General features: G+C 37.1%; 1 protein-coding gene, 1 long non-coding RNA gene and 1 pseudogene across 5 annotated transcripts; 1 reads left to right on the top strand and 2 right to left on the bottom strand.

The window, feature by feature from the left end:
- Positions 1-10: 10 nt before the first annotated feature.
- LOC127974413 (2,4-dienoyl-CoA reductase [(3E)-enoyl-CoA-producing], mitochondrial-like) lies at positions 11-10,193 on the bottom strand (annotated as a pseudogene).
- Positions 2,897-4,460, bottom strand: LOC127974414 (uncharacterized). The gene is made up of 3 exons (XR_008157292.1): positions 4,406-4,460; positions 4,213-4,277; positions 2,897-3,512 (listed from the first exon to the last, which is right to left on the bottom strand). It is a non-coding gene; the product is annotated as an uncharacterized LOC127974414 (long non-coding RNA).
- Positions 10,194-11,210: 1,017 nt separating the features above from the next.
- On the top strand, positions 11,211-21,868 carry pik3r4 (phosphoinositide-3-kinase, regulatory subunit 4). 4 transcript variants are annotated; one of them, XM_052579699.1, is made up of 22 exons: positions 11,211-11,471; positions 11,610-11,740; positions 12,045-12,805; positions 12,895-13,028; positions 13,583-14,189; positions 14,757-14,891; positions 15,046-15,267; positions 15,346-15,519; positions 15,591-15,736; positions 15,865-16,068; positions 16,578-16,779; positions 16,895-16,915; positions 18,068-18,165; positions 18,481-18,703; positions 19,046-19,211; positions 19,300-19,464; positions 19,610-19,821; positions 20,003-20,134; positions 20,540-20,640; positions 20,726-20,814; positions 21,195-21,315; positions 21,404-21,868. In XM_052579699.1, exons 3-22 carry the CDS (start codon positions 12,088-12,090, stop codon positions 21,572-21,574), a joined length of 4,041 nt encoding a protein of 1,346 aa, XP_052435659.1. In that variant the 5' UTR covers positions 11,211-11,471; positions 11,610-11,740; positions 12,045-12,087; the 3' UTR covers positions 21,575-21,868. The 4 variants fall into 4 exon arrangements, with proteins under 4 accessions (XP_052435659.1, XP_052435661.1, XP_052435663.1 ...); XM_052579701.1 differs by lacking the exon at positions 11,610-11,740; XM_052579702.1 differs by lacking the exon at positions 11,610-11,740 and having other exon boundaries at positions 11,218-11,352.
- The last annotated feature ends 1,758 nt before the right edge of the window (positions 21,869-23,626 follow it).

Here is a 23,626-nt window from a genome sequence, read left to right as displayed (position 1 = left end):
TTTTCAAAACATAAATAAAAAGCCCAGTCAAAAAAGACAGGCAGTAATGTAATCTAGACTGGATGCCACTAGGATGAAAGAGCAGAAAACAATGAAAATAAAGACTCCTTTGGCTATTATCCTGCTTTTAAAATGCTTTCAATGATAAAAAAAGCAAGTAAAGCCTGTATTTTCCTTTTTTTATCTTCAAACTAATAATTAAACAAGAATAAACAAAGAATTAAGGCAGAATTTATTCTTCAGAATAATTTTTTTTGACTAAATTAATTTCTAAGCATAAAATGAGTTAATGTATATACCAAACAGTCTATATCTATTAAAAAGGTAACCTACATGTTTACAGGATACATAATGTAATTGGCATTGTTACAATGGGTAGTTAAAGGTACAATTTGTAAGATATTTGCAGTAAAATATCCAAAAACCACTAGTGTTATATATTTTGTCCAGCTGATTACTAACATTATCTCTAATGTTTTCAACTACTTGTTAATCATGAGAAAATTCCCATTTTAAACAGTGACACGAGGCAGTGCAGTCACCTGTCAATGATGTTAGTTACCGTCTGTTACCGCCTTTACTGACGTAGAAACCACATGACAACAGTGTTGTGGACAAATTCGGATGTAGTTTCGCGAAAAACTTCAACTAGAAAGAGATGTCTCGCTTGTGTTTTACTCGACAGGTGAGTTGTTTTGATTCATATCTTTACAGAAAACGAATGCTATTATAACGATCAACAAGATTAGTATTATAGGGCATATATTGATTAGTCTGATCATGTCTTTGCATTGACTTTGTATGTATTCTAGTCGCGCAAATCGTTAAATCCATGATTTATCATTCCGTCTGATTGATGGCCGTCAGCGGTTGGGTAAAAGACAACAAATCCCATCATTCCATGCTCCTTCTTAGCGTCATCAAACCACGCGATTGTTATTGTTTTGGTAGTGCGCCCTCTAGTGGCAGGTCCTACAACCTGTACCTTTAAGGCAAAAATGGCAGACTGGTCAAAATGTACACAAATCTAGAATTCAGCACAGCTAAAATTCAGTGTGATAAAAATGTCACTGAGTGGATATTTTCATGTGCCAAGACGATTTAAGTCTCAATTTACAAAACCTAAAAATCGTATATCTAAATAGTTGATCCTCTGTGCTACAATGGGAGATTGAGATCAGGACTGTCATTAGTGCTGAGTTACTGCAGTTTCAGAGGTTTACGATCCTTTTGTGTTTCTGATTTTTGCTTCCATTATGGCCCACTGCTCCTGTGTGACCTAGCAAATGAAATCAAGGTAAACATATAATAAATAAAGTAATATAAACTCCCCATTGTAAATTTCAGATTGACTGACTTTAAAGAAAGAAAAAAAAATCACCTCTTTCATGCCATTAAACTCGCCAGCAAGGGAAACATATTCACCGCCATCCATTCGAATTATCTGTGAGGACAGAGGATATATATAATATGGAAATTTGTCATTCACTGTGAATAAATATATTAGCTGGCCTTTCATGGGTCCTTAACTTTATAAGTATTGGCTCATTACAGTAATTTGCCGGACCATATAATTCCATATTGATTTCTGGAGCACTATTTTTTTCTCTAATTCTTTAAAAAAGTCCCTCAGATATTCAGAGAGCAAAAGAGGGATGGAGTGTGTGCCCTTGGCTCCGTTTCCATTTGGCTGTAAACGGAGAGGCCCTGTGGGGATGGTGCTAGGTGAGCTCTCCCCCAGTGAGACGAAGCACTTTTCACACAAGGTCACCAAACTCACCGCGCCTGATACCCAGCTGGCATAATCGCTGCAGAGGTAGGTGGCAAGGTTGGCAATCTCTCCAGGAGTTCCCAGACGACCCACGGCTATATTCTCTAACATCACCTGCTCAAACGTACCAATGGGATCCATTCTGCTAAAGGCACCCTTCAGAAAAATACCGGAAGAGTCACTGTAAAGCACTGTTTTACATTTTAAAAACATAAAGCTTTAAAGAATGAAAAAAGCCTAACTGTGGATATAAAGACTGTTTTTTTTTTTTATTGAAAGATCAAAGATCTGACATTAGAAGTATTTAGAAGTATGATTCATTCACAAACTGGACATCACTACTTCTCCATAAACACACTTATGTTAAGAAGATGATGTTTTCAGAGAGGAACAACTTAAAAACATGAACATTACCTTTGTTTTGATTGGTCCTGGTTGAATAATGTTGAATCTCATGCCGTATCTGCCCCACTCTGCTGCCAGAGACCTATGGGTATCTGAATCAGTCAGACTTTTTACACATGCACTGATATATTTAAAATTTGTCCCACTTTTTGGGGACATCTGCTCATCCTATCTATCAGACATGCACTCTAAAAACTGCTGGGTTGAAAACAACCCAATTTGGGTTATTTTGACAACCCAGCGCTGGGTCAAAAAGGGACGAACCCAGCGCTGGGTTGTTTTAACCCAACCAGTTGGGTTATCATATTTAACCCAGCTTGCTGGGTTGCCTTTTTTATGGTTTAAAATGACTATATTGCAGGGTTTAAAAAAACAGAGCGGGTGTTTTTTTTTTATCACTGTATTTCAGAAGGAAAACTACTGTATTTAGAAAATGTTCGATATCATTTCGCATGTGCTTGATAAGGCAGCGTTTGTGAACTCAGTACCGCTCTGCAGCCGTTACCGGAGAAACCTACCTCTCCCGCTCTTAGCGCCTCCTGCTGGCAGAAAATAAACTCGCAGAGTGCAGCCATGTGGGGAAACAATGCATTCCTACGTTAAAATTAACCCAAATTGTGCTAGGCATTAAACCTACAAATGTTGTTCATTTTAAATATCACTTTTACACACAAATAATAATTACCAAAAGGAAAATATTTATTAAAAACAAGAGAAAAGTCAAAAAGTAACATGTTAGAAGAAATGCAGAAAAGGATGGCATTAACAGCTACAGAGTTCATAAACAAAGAATTGAACATTTGATGAATATAACTTAAGATCAAATTGGACTTTGTTCAATTGTATATATTGTATAAAAATATACGAAAACACATACAATAAATTTACAATTAGTTAGTTTTTTTTCCAACTATTCTGGCATGACAGTACACAAATAAATCACAACATTAACTTTGATATTATAACATTTAACAGACGCATGTGTGTGTGTGTGTGTGTGTGAAAGAAAGTGACAGGTGTATGAATGACAGAGTGTAAACTCTTCTACTAAACAACACAGAAAAAGCATTTAACTTTTTTTTTTTAACAAATTATACACTTACAGTTTGTTTCATAGTCCATGAATACAGATCATGCATCACGGTCAATTTTCATGATCTCTTTAGCATAACTGATGTAATCATGAAGAAACCCCATCAGCACAGCATGTGACATCTTCTACATCATCCAGGGCAGCGTCCTCCTTTAAAACCACCGCTGCATCAGTTTAGGGGAAAGAAGATTCTCCTCTCTGACCAGCATTCATCCCAGTCACCGCCTGTTCTTCATCAGTGGCCTAAGAGAAACACATTTAAAAAAATTTAACATTTAATTAAACTATCCATTTTCAGGTAGAGGTGTATTCACATCCGTAAGGACAGGTAAATAATCAGTTTTAAAGTTTCAACACTTTGTGCGGTTGTTTAATGTCTCAGTCCACCACAGCTCTCATGAAGTCTATAATGGCAGCACTAGTGTGAGGACAGGTGATATTGTTTGAATAAATATTGCTTTCAGAAAGCTTCTTTACTGAAACATTAAAACAGACATGACATTCACATACCTCACAATATTCATGTACATGGAGGGCTGCTCTTCAAACCTTTAGTTCACCAAATAATTAAAATGTTTATAATTTACTCTCCCCATGTTTTTCCAGACTCATACAAATTCTGTTCATTTTTTGGAAAACATGAATATATTTAATATTCTCTTTTTGTGTCCTCCATTGCTGGTCTGGGAGACCAATATTTTATTTTGAACATACATGTTTGCTATCATATAATTTAAGATGTATTCATATATAAATATCAGAATTTACTTCTACAATAACTCTATATTTATGAAGCTTGAAAATACTGATTATCTAAACTATAAATGGATTAACAAATATTATGAGAAAACTAAAAATATATTAATGTTGTAAAGACAGACAAAAGTCTTATAGGTTTGGAATGACTTGAGGGCAAGTAAATGATTTTTTGTGTGAACTTTACCTCTAAGAGCGCAGACCAAGAATAATGACTCTCCAAATCAGACAACTCCAAAGTTGGTTTGAGATCTGCAATAAAAAACACAGACATCAATGGTCTTAATGAAATGAGCACGTAATCACACTGTTGTTGCATCAAAATGTGAAGTAAACCGGCAGGAGACAACAGAAAAATTTATTTTCTAAAAATAACTTACATAAAATCTCAAGGGAATGATGATCTCCCATGTCTCTTGCTTATAACATCTACAAAAACAAACATTATTTTACTCTAAGTAAAAAAACAACAACTGATAACATGAAATTATGAAGTTTACTTGCCTTAAACGATCTTTCCCTCTCTTCAGAAGAAGCTGAGAAAACCACCTCCTCACACAAGCAGACTTGTGTGTCCTTAACTTCAGTTAGTTTGAGTTCTGCAAAGAGGGGCATCAATGGTTTCAATAAAATATTAACATATACATACATACATATATAAAATCAACATTTATGATTTCAACATCTAAAAAAAACACACACATTATTTTAGTCTTAGTAAAAAATAAATATAACTTGATGTTATTCTGAAGTTTACTCTCCTTAAACCGTCTGTCCCTCTCTTCAGAAGAACACCTCCTCCTCATCCTCACACAGGTCTTTGACTCCTCACACAAACAGCTTCTGTGTCTTTAACTCTCAGCGCGAGGACAATGAAGACAGGAGCTGGACAAGTCTGAAACATTACATGTAAAACATACTTTTAACAGTTACCACTTCAACAGCCTCTAAATAATTATGCTAGTCTTTACTACACAATGCCGTTTCCTTTAGGAGACAAACATACATTCAGTTTAACCGCGAAAAAAAAAGACAAATTCACATGAGCGTAACCGTGACCATAACCGTCTGTTAACGCCTCAAAGAGAACAGATAATGTAAAATCTTATGTAAATATGACAAAATACATTCACAGACGTTATATTAAAAGTACATCCTCCGTTCAGTAACGTTACATGAGGCAGTTAAGACCTCCGTGTCCGAGGCGAAAACCGCGTCCGTTTTTTTTATATAACGTTAGATATAACGTTAAGCTCCTTTGTTTCCGCCTTTCATACAACCGGGTAAACAATAAAAGATAACTTTACATTTTGAATATTTAACGTTACTTACCATAGTCTTTCACTCGCTTCTCGCTTCTATCACGCTGAGAAAATGGCGGCTGCTCGCACTGGAGAGACGTACGATTTTGACGTGACGTGCGTGCTCTCCTTCACGTCCGCGTCCTCAACCCACCCCCGCTGGGTTAAAAAAGATAGTTATTTTCAACCCAAACTTGGGTTAAAACATCCCAAAGTCCTATCCAACGGCCTCAACCCAGCAGTTGGGTTGAAAAAACAACCCAGCGTTTTTTAGAGTGTGGCCACCACAGTTTCTAGTGTTAGTAACGTCCTGAGACCGACTTTTTACCATTAGGTTTAGCACACAGGGAAAGCAATAAGAAACATTGTGACTCACAGTCAAGCCATGGAAAAGGCAATCGAATGGCTGCTTTTTTAGATTTAGAAAAAATAACTTTTATTACACTTCCACACTCAGAAAGCAGAAGGGACAAGAAGTAGTAACAACTTCCCTTTTAGTTTGTACCATCGGCGGTTCGCTAACATTCAAACATTTGAACTAAACAAAATGAGAAAATGTAATATATTTTTTTGAATATTTTATTCATTATATTTATTATATTAATATATTAAAACACTATGAATATGTAAACATTAATAATACAGCATCACAGATTTTTATATAATATACATAACTAAATATATATAAAATGCGTGTAATAATATATAAAGAAATTTATAAATTTAAATATATAAATCCTGTCACTGAACTAAATATTTTGGCATCTGAATCATCATGCTGTTCACCTCTGCCTGTTGTATTTTCCACATATTTAACACTACTTTAGGGGAGAGGATCAAGATCCCATCTTACAATTAAAATGTAAATGAAACATAGCACATGGCACCATCTTTATGATAATATATGCAGCCCTCCAAGAAAGGCATTTGTCAGGAGGACCTGATTCTCAAAGGAGACAACTGGACCTAAAAATGTGTCTGTAGTGTAACAGAGTACATACGTGCAAAGCGTCTCCACTCCAGCTTTAGCCGCAGCACTTGGCACAACAAATCCTGAGCCACTCTCAGCATAGATCGTGGTGATGGCCAGAAATGCAGCACCTTTGTGAATTCAACAAGATTATCAGTTTCTGGTTCTTCAAATAAGATGAAACTAAACTTCAGATCATCTGAGACACAATTAGATGATGATAAGACAGTATAAGGTGGTATGTTGCATCAAGAAGAAAAATAATAAATTAAATCTTTGTTTTCAGTTCCCAGTGAAATGCAAACACAAATACAGTGCCGTGAAGGTCAAACTTATAATCAATAGAATAATATCTTTAGACTACGAGTTAATGGAGCAATTGAACAGTCTGTAATCACAACGTACAAGGAAGCAGAAAGAGGTCAAAATAATCAGGTGAGAGGCTGGATGTCACACACACACACACACACACACACACACACTAATGTGACTGAGGCAATGAAGCAGAATCATCTTCTCTTGCTTGTTGTCATCGTAGGCACACACATACTTGGCTCTTATCTTTGCAAAGTAAATGTACATCAAGACAAATGATTTCTTAATTTACAGAGAAGTAATTACACTGGCTTACTGGTTACAGCCAGAAGCTGTTATCTTGACAGGAAACAAAAAGAGCAGAAAACAGCATGAATGCACATGAATTAGCCTATTACAAAACAGGCTTGATTACCAAAACTAAATCCCACATTTTGACAACGTTTTATGCCACATTTCCAAAAGCATGGCTCATGGGATGTGCAACAAGCCACAGGCAAGCTCATTACACAGAAGAAATGGGCAGTGAAAGAAAAACATGGATGATCTGGACAACCATAAATCTCTTGTGCACTCCAAGGCTGCATTTATGCGATTTAATTGACAGTAAAAACAATCCTATTGTGAAATATTATTAAAATGTATTATTAAAATATCATTTTTTATTCCTGTGATGACAAAGCTCACCATACATTACTCTTCAGAAATGATTCTAATATGATTCTGATTTGCTGATACTTTTATGCAAACCGTGATTCATTATTTCAGGATTATTTGGCGAATGGAAAGCTCAAAAGAACAGCATTAATTTAAAATACATTTTGTAACATTATTAATGTCTTTACTTTCATTTTTGCATCTGTGACCAGATACTACTGAAAAAAAATGTAAAGGTCCCTCAAAAACAAAAAAATCACTTATATAAACTTTTCAGAACAAAAAATTAAATGTTCTAAACTGTCATTTTAGCAATAGGACTACATTTCTGGATGGATGGACTTTTGGTGATACGTTTCTGATTTAATATAATTTTTTACCATGTTTACATGTAAAATTAGGTAATTTTGTGGCTGTACTTTTGGTATGATGTAAATTGTAAACTTTTTTTTTGCAATGTCAAGCTTTTTACAAATCAAGGAACAACACAAAATTATTTTCACAACTGAATTTTGAGATTTTATGTTTTCAAGTGATATATAACTTCTGATGATTTCTAAAATGTGGTAGAGAAAAAGGCAAAGAGGAAGTATTTGTTTTAACAAAGGTAAAAACTCACTTTGTAATGTAGATTTCTGAGGGTGCACTCTTGTCATAAATTGATCTATTACTTTTCCTACATAATTTTTTACAAAAAATATTGGTATAATATATATTTGGGAGCCTTAGACCTTTCCAACGATATATAGTTTGTCAAGATTAGATTAAATTTGATTGTAATATAGTATAGTCAACGTAGGCATCCCGTATACGGGATGGGGTGACATTTAACAGGTTAACTATTAAATAATCACTAAGACAAATACCGCAGATTATCAGTAATTTGGGTATACTTTTTTGCAACTACTGCCCTCTAGTGGTCATGCACTCCAAATCAACTACTTCCATTCATCCAATCTAACATCGGTTTCCTGTATTTCTGCATATTGCAGAGGCTTTTATCCAATAAGCCTTATATTACATTTCAGGTACACATTTTTATTTTATTTTGTATTTAGTGCATTCCCTTAGCATTGCTAGCACTATGCTCTACTGTCTATAACGTTAAGCTTTCTATCATAATAAAAAATTCAACAATTACCCTACAAATTCTTTGCTCCATTTCTATAAAAATAAGAATCACCTTTTTTCAGCTTTGATGAGGCGTTTCCCGATGTCTAGCGTGACATATGCAGTGCCGTTCAGCACTATGTCAGTGATGGTTCTCCAGGCATTGGGGGAAAGCTTCTATGAAGGAGAGATGGAGTTTCCAGCAGCATTGTTTATCACCACCCGTGGGTTGACGAAGCATATCAGAAGCAGTTTTGTTTATCTGACTGAATCTATTGCATCACTGCTGTAAATATGGAGACCTAAACCTACATCAGGCAGGCCGACATCATTTACAAGCTGGTTAACAGCAGCCTCCACTGAAGCAGGGTCTCTAACATTACACTGGACGGCATGGACCTGAAACAGGAACACATTTATCAAGCTCTAGGAGGATGTAAACAAGTGCTTCACCATAATCTGGAATCCACTCTAAAGATATGACAATGTTTGCATAGACTTTCTAAAGCAGAGGTACATTGTTTCCTGTCTTTTGTGAGATTTCATCAGCTGTTTTCTTCAAAACTTCAAGATTTCTGGAAGTGATGTGATGAAAGGAAGACAGATAATCGCTCAAATTCAAAGTTATTTTAAGTTTTGGCTTTGCTTGTAGGGTGCATTCGCAATTATTCAAGAACTAAAAGACCTACAAAGTAAGAAGTCTCTTTATGCTCATCACGGTACATTCACTTGATCAGAATTACAGTAAAAAAAATAACAATTTAAAATAACCCTTTCCTATTTGAACATATTTTAAAATATAATTTATTCTTGTGGTGGCAAAGCTGGCAAAGCTGAATTCCAGTCTTCAATGTCACATGATCCTTTAAAAATCATTCTTACATGCTTGCTGATTTGGTGCTCAAGAAACATTTCCTAATATATACATATATATATATATATATATTTTTTTTTTTTTTTACGAGAAGAATAAGTAACCTGCTGGCTATCACACACTCTGCTCCCAGTGAAGACAGAGTGGTGGTCATGGCTTTTCCAAGTCCTGTTCCTCCTCCAGTGATGAAGGCCACTTTGTTTTTGTAAGTTCCTGGGAGAAGCATAATAGCTTCAGAAGGTGGGAAGAATCTAGCTTGAGGAGGATTGCTCTGGTATAAAGTGTTTGTCCCATTTCCAAATGGCTGTTAGAGGATGCAAAGAGGGTCACTTTATTTTAAAACATTAATTCAGTCAGGAATAAATAGTAGCCTAGCTATTATAAATAGAAACTGGGTGAAAGGTTATAACGACAATGCCAGTTCTCTGCTGAAGCTAGACAACTATACAACTATGCATTCTAATGCATGCAAAAGGTCTCAAATGAAAAATCAAGTTTGAAAGGCACGGTTTTCCTATTCTGCGCATATATAATAACGATATAACGATATAATTTTACTAAAATATTACACACTTTGCAAGCTATTTAAAATGTAATTCTCTAAAATACACTTAAATGCACAGTCTTATATTTTATATATGGTTTATCTACCTAAAGTTCCAGGTAAAGAAAATACTTTATATTGGCAGGATTTTATAAGATTTCGAAACTTAATTGTAGCCTAAATACATGCACAAAACCTTAATTGCACGTGGACAAAATGTAATTCTTACTCGTGCTGGTATGAAGCACTTGTTTGGAGAAACTCTTTTTAACACGGCCATGCTTCTGAGCAGCGACATTGCGTCAAAATTCAATAGCGTCTGGCTGCAAACATGCTGGGCGAGTGGAGCGCCAGTCAAGAGCGGAAATCACCTCTCCGCTAGAGACGCACCCGCCATGTTGGTCAGGGCAAGACTGCTTTAAAAACAAATGGAGGTAAACGGAGGAGATGCGTTTTTTTTCTGTATAAAAACGCAATAACGTTCATATAGGTCTGTATTGGCCGATTTCAGTGGTTTGTGATCTACATGGGATTAAAAATAACTTTTTGTTTTCGTTAGAAATTGTGAAAACTTATACTTTTCACGCTTGTTGATTTGACTATTTTTTCTGGTAACAATTCTCATATTAATGTACTATAACTGTGTTATATACATGTAATATAATCAAATGTAAATTTGATGTAAACGATAAGAAATGTAACTGATAATCCTTTATGGATCCAGTAAGAGTTACAGTGGTAAAATAGTATGCAATGATACAGTGCAGAGCAATAGAGTAGAAATATAGTAAAAGTGATGTGATATTTAAAAAGTAGCTAAATGTAGTACAAATCGTACTAAAGTGATAATAACATTACGAGTATAACATACAATAAAATATAAGTGGTATAATAATACATGTATAATAGGTTTAGATCAGGTTTAAATTATTGCTATCCCTGCGTGTCTTTTTAGTTGTGATCCCGCTGATTATGATTCGGATGTCATCAAGCGGTATCTCTGGTCGTAATCAGCGTTCATTAGCAGAATGCTAGCGTGTTATGGGCAACAACAACTCAACTTGTAAGAAATCTAAAGCACATAAGTACTCGTTCATTCAACGTTCGACCTATAACACATATTGAACTTGCAAAACCTACAATCCGATCTGAGATTCCTCAACGGCAATCGGGTGAAAGGGACAAATTTAGCCGTCTAGCCCCATAGACTCCCATTCATTTTGTACTCATGGCGATCGCCCCCAGTGGAACTCTGGTGGAACTGCAAAAAATTCGGTACAATAGGGAGTGGGAAGGCTCTCCGTAGACGGGCTCTCGCTCTACAAAACTAAAGTCCGAACATCCTGAACGATGTCTTCCAGTTTCCGGTTTAGCGGTTGATCTGGGATCAGTCACATAAGCCATTTCATCCAATACGGTATCGTATGTGGAACAGATCTCAGATCAACCAATGGAGACGCACATCTCTAGTTCACTCCCTTGACATAATAACAAATGAAGCGGCTCTTTTATGTAAATGTCTGTATACTATATCGTTCGTGTGATTTGACATGTTTGTAAGTAACGTTCGTTTTAACGTGGGCAAAATGTAGAATGTAATTTTTAGTAAGGCGGGAAGAAATAACTATTGCCTACCAGTCGGTCAGGTGACAGCGCGCGGGGCTCAAAGAATTAGGTAAACAATCGTTTATTTTTACATCCGTGCTGTAAACAAACAATACATACGCGTATATACGTTACATGATACTTTATAACTGTCAATTTATATCGAGAGAAAATTTCAATGATGTAAATAGAGTTTTATGTTTTCTAGCTTGTATTGCTAACAGATATGATGCAGCATTTTATGTCTCGTGACACTGTATGTGCACAAGACTGTATACCGAATCTGAAGATTATTCTAAATTGATGACAAAACTTAACATGCATCTACTCCAGTTGCAGGTAAATATAAGTAATAATTCAACTAAATTCAATTTTAAGTATATTTGTATAGCGTTTTTTCGATACAAATCATTGCAAAGCAACTTTACAGAAAAGGAAGTTTCTACAATATTTAGTAGTAGCTTATAAGTGGTGACTGTCGGTTTGTGTGCATATGACAGGTATTAAAAAAAAAATAGTTATGTGCTTGCATAGTAAGTAGCGATATTTGTTAGTTCTGTATGTTGTTTCAGGGTAATAATCTTAAGAAAAAGCTGAATGTTGTAATAGTACACTGCAGAACCATCTTCTGTCTATCTAATAGGTATACATTTGTCTTTGAGCACAACCATCTCTGATCCAGTGAGATGGGGAACCAGCTGGTTGGAATTGCTCCATCACAGATTCTTTCAGTGGATAGTTACTTCTCTGACATCCATGATTATGAATATGACAAAAGTCTTGGCAGTACGCGGTTTTTCAAAGTGGCCCGAGCGAAACACAAAGAAGGATTGGTTGTGGTTAAGGTTTTTGCGATCCAGGACCCCTCTCTGCCCCTGACCAGCTACAAACAAGAGCTGGAGGAGCTGAAAATCAGACTGCACTCCTGTCAGAACTGTCTGCCTTTTCAAAAAGCCACTCTTACTGAGAAAGCAGCCATACTATTTCGGCAGTATGTTCGGGATAACTTGTATGACCGCATCAGCACGCGACCGTTCCTCAACAATGTGGAGAAGAAGTGGATCGCCTTCCAGCTCCTCAATGCTGTGGACCAGGCCCATAAATCTGGAGTGCGTCATGGTGACATTAAAACAGAAAATGTTATGGTGACAAGCTGGAACTGGGTGCTTCTCACAGACTTTGCTAGTTTTAAACCTACATACTTACCTGAAGACAACCCTGCAGATTTCAACTACTTCTTCGACACGTCCAGGAGGAGAACATGCTATATTGCACCAGAAAGATTTGTGGATGGCAGCATGTTCGCCACAGAAAGTGACCAGACAACTCCGCTTGTGGATCTCTCCAGCAATAGCCAGAGGACCAGGGGAGAACTCAAGCAGCCCATGGACATCTTCTCAGCTGGTATCCATCACCATTATATTTGTTCTGTTTGTTGCATTATAATATGACATATTTTACAAACATCTTTCTCTTTTATTATTTTTTGACAGGTTGTGTGATTGCAGAGTTGTTTACAGAGGGTGTCCCACTCTTTGACCTCTCACAATTGCTGGCTTACCGTAAAGGGCATTTCCAAACCGAACAAGTGCTGATGAAAATTGAAGATCGCAGTATTAGGGAACTGGTAGCATTTCTATTCATATGAGATTTTAGACACTTTGTATTATTTCACTTTAGGTTTTACACATTTTTACACTACCATTCAAAATTTTGGGGTTGGTCAGTTGTTGTTGTCACCGAGACATTTTTTTATGAGACGTATAAAAAAGCAGTAATATTGTGAAATAATATTTAGCTATTTTAACATATTTATGTTAAAATAAAAATAAAATAAAATGTATTCTTTTGATGGCAAAGATCCGAAATGATTCTAATATGCATATTTGATGCCCAATAAACATTATTATTATTATTATTATTATTATTATTATTCATTTTTAAGCAATTGTGCAGCTTAATTTTTCTGGAAATTGAGATGCCTTCTTTTTTTGGGATTTGACAAAGTTCAAAAGAGCAGAGACATAATTATATATATATATATATAAAATCTTACTGACCCCAATCTTTTCAATAGTGGTGTAATAAATTACATAATAATTATTACATTTAATAAATAATATGATACTAGTTAGTTAGATACTAGGTAGTACTCTGTATAATTTAATCCACTCTATGCAGGTTGCACAAATGGTGCAGCGAGAACCAGAAAAGCGTCTGACGGCCGAAGAATATCTAAAGCAGCAGCGAGGCAAAGCTTTTCCAGAAATCTTTTATACTTTCCTTCAGCCCTACATGGCTCAGTTTGCCAAGGAGACGTTCCAGTCTGCTGACGAAAGGGTGTTGGTCATTCGTAAGAACCTGGAGAACATCCTTAATAACTTGTGCAGTGGTGGGCAAACAGGGAAGACTGAAAAACAGGAGAAGGAATCTCAGGAGCTTAGTTCTAAGGAGCAGGGGCTGGTGGTGCTGGTGTCAGTCATCACATCCTGTCTGCAGACACTGCGTTACTGCGACTCCAAGCTGGCAGCACTGGAGCTGATTCTTCATCTGGCAGGCCGGCTGAATGTGGAGATTGTGCTGGACAGGATTACACCTTACTTACTGCACTTCTGCAATGACTCAATGCCGCGCGTCAGGGCTGAGGCTGTCCGCACACTGACTAAAGTGCTGGCACTGGTCAAGGAAGTTCCTCGCAATGATGTCAATATCTACCCAGAATACATTTTACCTGGGATTGCCCACTTGGCCCAAGATGAAGCCACAATTGTCAGACTTGCTTATGCAGGTATTTTTAGCAATAAAATAAATGCTGGAGTAAATTGTTCCTAAATTGTCTTGTCTAAATTGCCCTTTTTAAATGTGTAAATACTAGTTTTCCAATCCAATGAGGTCTCTGATTTGAAATAAAACAAATAATTTTAGAAAACAAAAAATTGTTTAAATTGGAAATACTTTGATATTTCTTAATCACTCAAGTGAAATGGATTGTGAAAGCAATTTCATATAGACTTCAATATATATTTGTACAATTTAATGCAATTCCTTATATAACAGTTCAAAAGTTTGGAGTCAGTAAGATTTTTTAAAATAAGCAATTCATAGTTTTGCACTTTTCTGCAGTAATGCATTCAATTGTACAAAAGTGATAGCAGTGACATTTCAAATAACTGCTAATTAATTATATATATAAAAAAAATATAAAGCAGTTGTTTTAAATTGTAATTATTTTTCACAATATTTCTATTTAAACAATATTTTCAATCAAATAAACAGCCTAGGTGAGTGAAAAAACACAATAAAAAAATCTTATCGACCCCAAATATTAAAAAATTTGTTATATTATATTATATAGAGAACATAGCACACTTGGCAGAGACGGCGCTTCGTTTTCTGGAGCTGGTGCAGGAGAATAATTTGAGCTCTGAACAAGACCTCAATGGAGAGGACACAGAAGAAACCCTTCCCCCCAATGAAAACTACGATTCAGGTAAATAACTACTCTCCAATAAAATCTCACTTTTATGGTAGTCTTAAAAAGGTTTATAGATATTGCCCGTGTATAACTTTTTGCACTACAGTAATAGCCAGCTTACACGGCTGACATTAAAATGCTGTGGATATGATCCATCCCTTGTCCAAAGAGCTACAGGCCTTGCATGAGATGGTTCAGCAGAAGGTGGTGACTTTACTGAGCGACCCCGAGAACATTGTCAAACAGACGCTGATGGAGAACGGCATCACCCGCCTCTGCGTGTTCTTCGGCAGGCAGAAAGCCAATGATGTCCTTCTCTCCCACATGATCACCTTCCTCAACGACAAGAATGACTGGCACCTCCGTGGAGCTTTCTTTGACAGCATAGTAGGTAGGTTGCCGTCACTGTCACTTCATATAATATCAGACAGTCACTCACGACATGTAACCAATGTCCTCCTCCCTGCAGGTGTAGCAGCATATGTGGGTTGGCAGAGTTCCTCCATCCTAAAGCCTCTTCTGCAGCAAGGCCTGAGTGATGCAGAGGAGTTTGTCATTTATAAAGCTCTCAATGCTCTCACTTGCATGTGTCAGCTGGGGCTACTGCAGAAACCTCACATCTACGAGTTTGTCAGTGATATTGGTGAGAGAAATTCTGCTCTCTTGTACGCCTGTGCTTCATAATTATTGTGTATAATTGTTACTGTTACACAGCTCCTTTCTTATGCCACCCCAATCTGTGGATCCGCTATGGAGCTGTGGGTTTCATCACTGTTGTCGCTCAGCACCTCAACATCGCTGACGTCTACTGCAAACTCATGCCTCATCTCAGCCCTTTCATCACGCAGCCTATTATACAGGTGATTAGTCACAACTACTCTGAATAAAACTCTCCTTTTGTGTTTCACAGAAGAAAGGTTGTTATAAATGTTTGGAACAACATAAATGATGGCAGAATTTTCACTTCAGTTTTGAACTCTTTGGACAGATTGATAAGGAGATTGTGTTGCTCAGCGTGCTGAAAGAACCCATAAGTCGCTCCATCTTTGATTATGCGCTGCGTTCAAAAGACATCGGGAGCCTCTTCAGGCATCTGTTACTCCGCCAAAAAAAGCGCAACGGCTCCATCCCAGAATGCCCCATTCCTGAGGATCCCGCAATTGCCCAGCTGCTTAAGAAACTTCTTTCACAGGTCAGGAAAATTTTTTTAACTTTTTTTTTACAATTATTATTACTATAGATTTATTTTTATATTTAATTTGTATTGTCTGTATAAGGCTGCTGTTTTAAATCTTAATTCCCCTCCTCCAAAGCATCTAAAACTCAGTTATACAGATAAAGAAGTTGTTATGCAAAGGCTAAGGCAGATATATCTACATATTTTAATGTACAAAAGTGTATATATATGCATATCAATCAGTAGGGTGAGGTATCTTTTGCCTGTGCCAATATTTGCTTATTTTCCAGAAACTGAATAAACAGATCCCAAATTTTATGGTAGTCCTTTAGTTTGCCCTTTATACTGTAGGCTATTCTTTCCAATACAATACAAAGAGCCAAATCTCTCAACCAGTGGATGGACCCTCTATGTTCTTCCACTAGAATGCTATCAAATGAGTAATAACTGATTAATAGAAGTGTTGCCTTGCTTTATGTCACACTTGTATAAATTGTTACGTCGTATCATGTGGTTTCTATCAGGGGATGACGGAGGCTGAAGAGGACAAGCTCCTAGCTCTGAAAGACTTCATGCTCAAATCCAACAAGGCCAAAGCCAACATCATAGACCAGAGCCACCTAAGTGATGGAGCCCACAGTGGAGTCATTGATCTCGGTACAGTGGGCATCACTGGCCGACAGGTGGACCTCATCAAGCCCAAGCAGGAGTTTGAAGACAAGAGAGGTGGGTGACACACTGTCTGCATTTATATTTACTGTTATTTGAGGATATGTATACACTTCTCATATCACTGGGTCGCCATTTAAAATGAATGTCTTTAATTTTCATTTGTTTGCAGACGTCATCCCTTCTGCCTCTGGTATATTGTTTAGATCTCAAGCAGCCGTGCTCTGTTTGAAGTGATAAATCACTCACTTTGACTAAGTCGGAGGCTTTGTGTTCCTAAATCTGAGAATTCATCATAACAAGCAGATGTGATGTGGATGTATACATTTTGTTTTGCACGACAGCTCACGTTGGCTAATGCTTTTTTTTCAGTCAGTTTTCGTACATACTAGCTGGAGTGTACTTTCAGAGTGTTCAGTATGGCTGCTGGTGACTGAATTTATAAAGGATAACAGATTTTCCAGTATATACTAGCAGATAATTATTAAAATAATAATAATTTTCTTATTCAGCAAGAAATAATTGAAATGTTAAGAAGTTACAGTAAAAACATTTTAATTAAAAAAAATATTTATATTTAAAATAAATTTGGTTATTTTAAAACTTTTATTACATTAACACTAAAATGTAATCATATACATTTATTACATGAATACTGAAATAAGCATCAAATCAGTCTATCAGAATGATTTTTAATGGATCATGCAACAAATAAAGACTGTCAGCTAAACATTCAGCTTTGTTATTATAAAAATACAATAGAAAATAGATTAAAATAGAAAAGTTTTTTCAAATTGTAATATACTGTTTTTACTGTATTATTAATCAAGTAAATGTAGCCTTTGTGAGACTTTTTAAAAGCATTTCAAAATCATTTAATAAATTATTACTTTTCAAGGCACGCCATTCCAATGGATTAAGATACATTTATACTTTTTTATCGTCAATAGATTTATACCTTATTAGTTCTCACACACTTTTTGAACTACCTAGTGTGAAAGTGTGAAAAACTGCAGCTATAGATGGAGTTGCAGGAGCTTTTTTTTTTTTTTTACTTTCAACATATTGTATAGTCCTCTTCATTTCTAATGCATTTGGGAAGTAAAGTTGATTTTGTCTGCTTCGCTTCTATTAAAATTTACTTTTTGAACTAACTGATTTACTTAATTTAAGTACTATATGTCACTGTGCTGATTAAATCAATTGCTTGATTTCATTTACACGTGTCAGTCCGCATGTTAACGCTTTAACTGAGCACCGAGTGTTTTACAATCCAGAAATGCATCTTCTATTTTAAATAGGTCAATTTAAAGTACTATAGTTAAATTTTGTTTCTCTTTTTCAGCTCGCAAACATACGAAACAGGACTCCAACTTGAACGAAGAGTGGAAGAGCATGTTTGGTTCTCTGGACCCTCCCAGCTCGGCCCAGACACCCTCAACGGTACCTAATGTTCGAATTCGATCTGAGCACTCCTTACAGACTCTTTACCTCCCTCATGTTCCATCCTCAGCTCAGGTCGACTGCTGAGCAAACAGTGTGCTCTCTCCCCTGCTCTTTCTCTGCCCTCTCCATCATACTTTCTTCATCAACACCTTTTTAGTGTGCATTTGTCCATGTTGCAGCTTTGTATTATTTTTCATCATGTTTGCACAAACATGCAGGAATGTGCTGTATTTTCCCAGATTAAATGTATAAGCATGTTTTTCTTAAATAATACTGAATCTTTATATTAAACAACTCCCTGTTGCTCTTCAGATTCCTGAAAGTGGAGCCATTCAGCCCAAGAAAACCACAGGAGTCCCTATTATTCAAGTGGTACAGTCTGTAACCGGCACGTCCACGTACCAGCGGCGCATCACCACATGCAAGGCAGAGCTACAGCAGCTGGTGCAGCAGAAAAGAGAACAATGCAATGCAGAGCGCATGGCCAAACAGATGATGGAGAGTGCAGAGTGGGAGAGCAAGCCTCCACCCCCAGGTACAGCAGTCACATGTCACCTAGCTAATACAAGTACATTGTGTGGCTGTCTAGCCTCTGCTTGCTCGATATTGTACAGTAATCATATGCAGCTGACTTTTGTTGATCTTTTCTTTTTTTTAAATGCACAGACATTTTAATTTGGAACTAAAAGATGTATACATATCAGATACTGAATAACATGAAGTTAAAAGATATTGCTCCATTAAGTAACTTTTTGTTAGTGGCTTGTAGTGTAACTAACTTTTTTGAACTACCTTAAATTGGGGTTGGTTGGTGTTTCCTAGCTTGTGTGCCTCACACGGGTTATTTCCACTGGTAACAACAGCTATTTCATTGCAGGGTGGCATCCAAAAGGTCTTCTAGTGGCCCATCTTCACGAGCACAAATCTGCCGTGAATCGAATCCGAGTCTCTGACGAGCACTCCATCTTTGCTACATGCTCCAATGATGGAACTGTAAAGATCTGGGACAGTCAGAAAATGGAGGGCAAGACGACCACCACAAGGTAGATAATATCTATACAATATCTAAAAATTGTCTTAGTTGTTTAACTGTTATGTGAGCTGAAATTATTGAAAATGTGATCGTTTCAGGTCTGTGCTGACGTATTCTCGGATTGGAGGCCATGTGAAAACACTGACTTTTTGTCAGGGGTCACATTACCTTGCAGTTGCATCAGATAATGGTTCCATCCAGCTTCTTGCAGTGGAGGCAAACAAGCCGCCCAAATCACCCAAAGTCCAGCCCTGTCAGACCAGGTGTGTCCAGGTTATGTAACTCCACTTCTAGCATCTTAAATTTGTGTTCTGCCATACAACAGTACAAATGAGTAAATCAAGACCATCAGACTCCGGTCAGTGACACTCAGCCAGTCAGATCAGTGAGCCATTGAATCTCTTCCAGGTTCCTGGATCCCAAGGATGAGGGCTGTGCGGTGGACGTACACCACTTCAACTCAGGGGCACAGACGGTTCTGGCCTATGCCACTGTAAACGGCTTTTTGGTAGGTTGGGATCTCCGCAGCAATAGCAATGCCTGGACCCTCCGCCATGACCTGCGTCTGGGCCTCATCACTTCCTTTGCTGTGGACATGCATCAGTGTTGGCTGTGTGTGGGTAAGAGGGCTGGATAGTTTGGGTTGTGTTTCATGGTGCTCTTAAAAGCATGTGAAGAAGACATGTACCAATCAAAACCCAAATTACTGAAGAATGTTTTCAGCAAATTCATATACCATTGTAGTGATTCTTAAAGTTTGCCGTGTCAAGCTTGGACTTATTTTGTGTCATACTTACACAGGCACAAGTAATGGCACAATGGCTTGCTGGGATATGCGTTTTCAGTTGCCAATTTCTAGCCACTCCCACCCAGCCCGAGCGAGAATCAGACGCCTGCAGATGCATCCCCTCTACCAGTCCTCTGTCATTGCAGGTAAAAAGTCTCTTATGATTAACAATGCTACATTTATTTGATCAAAATACAGTAAAACAGAAATATTTTAAATACTATTACAATTTAAAATAGCTTTTATAAGCTGAATTTTCAGAAGCAATTACTCCATCACATGGCCCTTCACAAATCATTTTAATATGCTAATTTGATGCTCAAGATTCTCTGTTGAATTTTTTTTACAGTCCCTTTTGAGGAATTTAATGTATCCTTTAAGAATAAAAGTGTATATATTTTATATATATATATATATATATATATATATATATATATATATATATATATATATATATATATATATATATATACATACACACACACACACACACACACACACACACACGGTTTAAAGTTTAAGGTTATAAAGGTTTTTCGTATTCTCTTCAGCTGTCCAAGGTAACAATGAGGTGTCCATGTGGGATATGGAGACTGGAGACAGGAAGTTCACCCTGTGGGCTAGCTCTGCACCTCCGCTTTCAGAGATGCAGGTATGTTGGTCACTTCTGCATCACAATAAAAAATACATTCAGACTTGCCTGCTGTCATTACACTGGAATCTGTTGTTCTCTGCAGCCGTCTCCCCACAGTGTTCATGGGATATACTGCAGCCCTGCTGATGGCAATCCTCTCCTACTTACAGCTGGATCTGACATGAGAATCAGGTGAGACTAGTTAGCAAAACTAATCACTGTTGAGGGGTGAAGATTTAGCAGGTTAGAAGGCACCAAGCCTTTTTCGAATCCAATGTGTGCACAACAACAGGTTTACAAAGACTATATCACATTAATGTGAAATATTTCATATTTGAAAGCAACATTTTTGTTTCCATTCAAACGATTTAAGCAATTTCCAAATATCTCGAACCCTGAATTTCAGATGATACCTTTATACAGAATCAGCTGCATTCAGATTCAGACATAACCGATATTTCCTCAAATATTATTATTAATTGGGTGCAAGAGTTTTACATTCCCAAGGTTATGAGAGCATATGCAGATTGAGCATGTTATGAATTCGAGTGTGTTCTGTATGATATCTGCAGGTTTTGGGATTTGGCCTACCCTGAGAGATCATACATCGTCGCAGGCTGTGCAAACGACTCGCTTCACTGTCCTTCTGTGTTCTACAACCGCAAGATCATTGAAGGAACAGAAGTTGTACAGGTCTGAACCTTATTTCCATCTGATTTTCTGTTTTCTGCACATTTATATTTTATTGATCTTCTCCTCTGTCACCCTTCGACCTAACCAGGAGATCCACAGTAAGCAGAAAAGCGGATCCACTGAGGACACCCCCCGCCGTGGCCCAGAATCCCTTCCTGTGGGTCACCATGACATCATTACTGATATTGCGACTTTCCAGACCACCCAAGGCTTTATAGTCACCTCTTCTAGAGATGGCATTGTCAAAGTCTGGAAGTGAGAGAAACCATGTGGGAAGATGGGACACGTTTAATTGACATCTGATCAAGTGCACTGTAAATTTAAATATAATGCCAATTAATATAATTAAACCATTTAGGATCAAATCCACTTTAAATAAATTAAATGTAACTATATAAAACCCCGAAAGCCAACAGAAAAGTTTGCTTTGTATGTTTTTGATTTTCTATCATAACACTGCAGAAAACAGGACATGATGGGCTTCACACAGTAGGTACACTTATAGTGTTATTTCTGCACAGCTAAACCCATATACAGTATTGTTCAAAATAATAGCAGTACAATGTGACTAACCAGAATAATCAAGGTTTTTAGTATATTTTTTATTGCTACGTGGCAAACAAGTTACCAGTAGGTTCAGTAGATTGTCAGAAAACAAACAAGACCCAGCATTCATGATATGCACGCTCTTAAGGCTGTGCAATTGGGCAATTAGTTGAAAGGGGTGTGTTCAAAAAAATAGCAGTGTCTACCTTTGACTGTACAAACTCAAAACTATTTTGTACAAACATTTTTTTTTTCTGGGATTTAGCAATCCTGTGAATCACTAAACTAATATTTAGTTGTATGACCACAGTTTTTTTAAAACTGCTTGACATCTGTGTGGCATGGAGTCAACCAACTTGTGGCACCTCTCAGCTGTTATTCCACTCCATGATTCTTTAACAACATTCCACAATTCATTCACATTTCTTGGTTTTGCTTCAGAAACAGCATTTTTGATATCACCCCACAAGTTCTCAATTGGATTAAGGTCTGGAGATTGGGCTGGCCACTCCATAACATTCATTTTGTTGGTTTGGAACCAAGACTTTGCCCGTTTACTAGTGTGTTTTGGGTCATTGTCTTGTTGAAACAACCATTTCAAGGGCATGTCCTCTTCAGCATAGGGCAACATGACCTCTTCAAGTATTTTAACATATGCAAACTGATCCATGATCCCTGGTATGCGATGAATAGGCCCAACACCATAGTAGGAGAAACATGCCCATATCATGATGCTTGCACCTCCATGCTTCACTGTCTTCACTGTGTACTGTGGCTTGAATTCAGAGTTTGGGGGTCGTCTCACAAACTGCCTGTGGCCCTTGGACCCAAAAAGAACAATTTTACTCTCATCAGTCCACAAAATGTTCCTCCATTTCTCTTTAGGCCAGTTGATGTGTTCTTTGGCAAATTGTAACCTCTTCTGCACATGCCTTTTTTTTAACAGAGGGACTTTGCGGGGGATTCTTGAAAATAGATTAGCTTCACACAGACGTCTTCTAACTGTCACAGTACTTACAGGTAACTCCAGACTGTCTTTGATCATCCTGGAGGTGATCATTGGCTGAGCCTTTGCCATTCTGGTTATTCTTCTATCCATTTTGATGGTTGTCTTCCGTTTTCTTCCACGTCTCTCTGGTTTTGCTCTCCATTTTAAGGCATTGGAGATCATTTTAGCTGAACAGCCTATCATTTTTTGCACCTCTTTATAGGTTTTCCCCTCTCTAATCAACTTTTTAATCAAAGTACGCTGTTCTTCTGAACAATGTCTTGAACGACCCATTTTCCTCAGCTTTCAAATGCATGTTCAACAAGCTTTGGCTTCATCCTTAAATAGGGGCCACCTGTTTCACACCTGTTTCTTCACAAAATTGATGACCTCAGTGATTGAATGCCACACTGCTATTTTTTTGAACACACCCCTTTCAACTAATTCAACTAATTGCCCAATTGCACAGCCTTAAGAGCGTGCATATCATGAATGCTGGGTCTCATTTGTTTTCTGAGAATCTACTGAACCTACTGGTAACTTGTTTGCCACGTAGCAATAAAAAAATATACGCAAAACCTTGATTATTCTGGTTAGTCACATTGTACTGCTATTATTTTGAACAATACTGTAGTTTTGTTTTGAGGCCCGAGTGCAAGACATGGATGGGCATGAAATTTTCATTATAATCACTGTGTAATATTTATGGATATTACTGAATAAATGTCATGAAATATATCTATTTGCTTCTTTGGATTAAAAAACATTGAGCACAGC

This window comes from Carassius gibelio, chromosome B16 (genome assembly GCF_023724105.1).
Source record: "Carassius gibelio isolate Cgi1373 ecotype wild population from Czech Republic chromosome B16, carGib1.2-hapl.c, whole genome shotgun sequence".
NCBI lineage: Eukaryota > Metazoa > Chordata > Actinopteri > Cypriniformes > Cyprinidae > Carassius > Carassius gibelio.
Note: the sequence above shows the minus strand (reverse complement) of the source record. Positions and strands in the feature narration are given on the sequence as shown.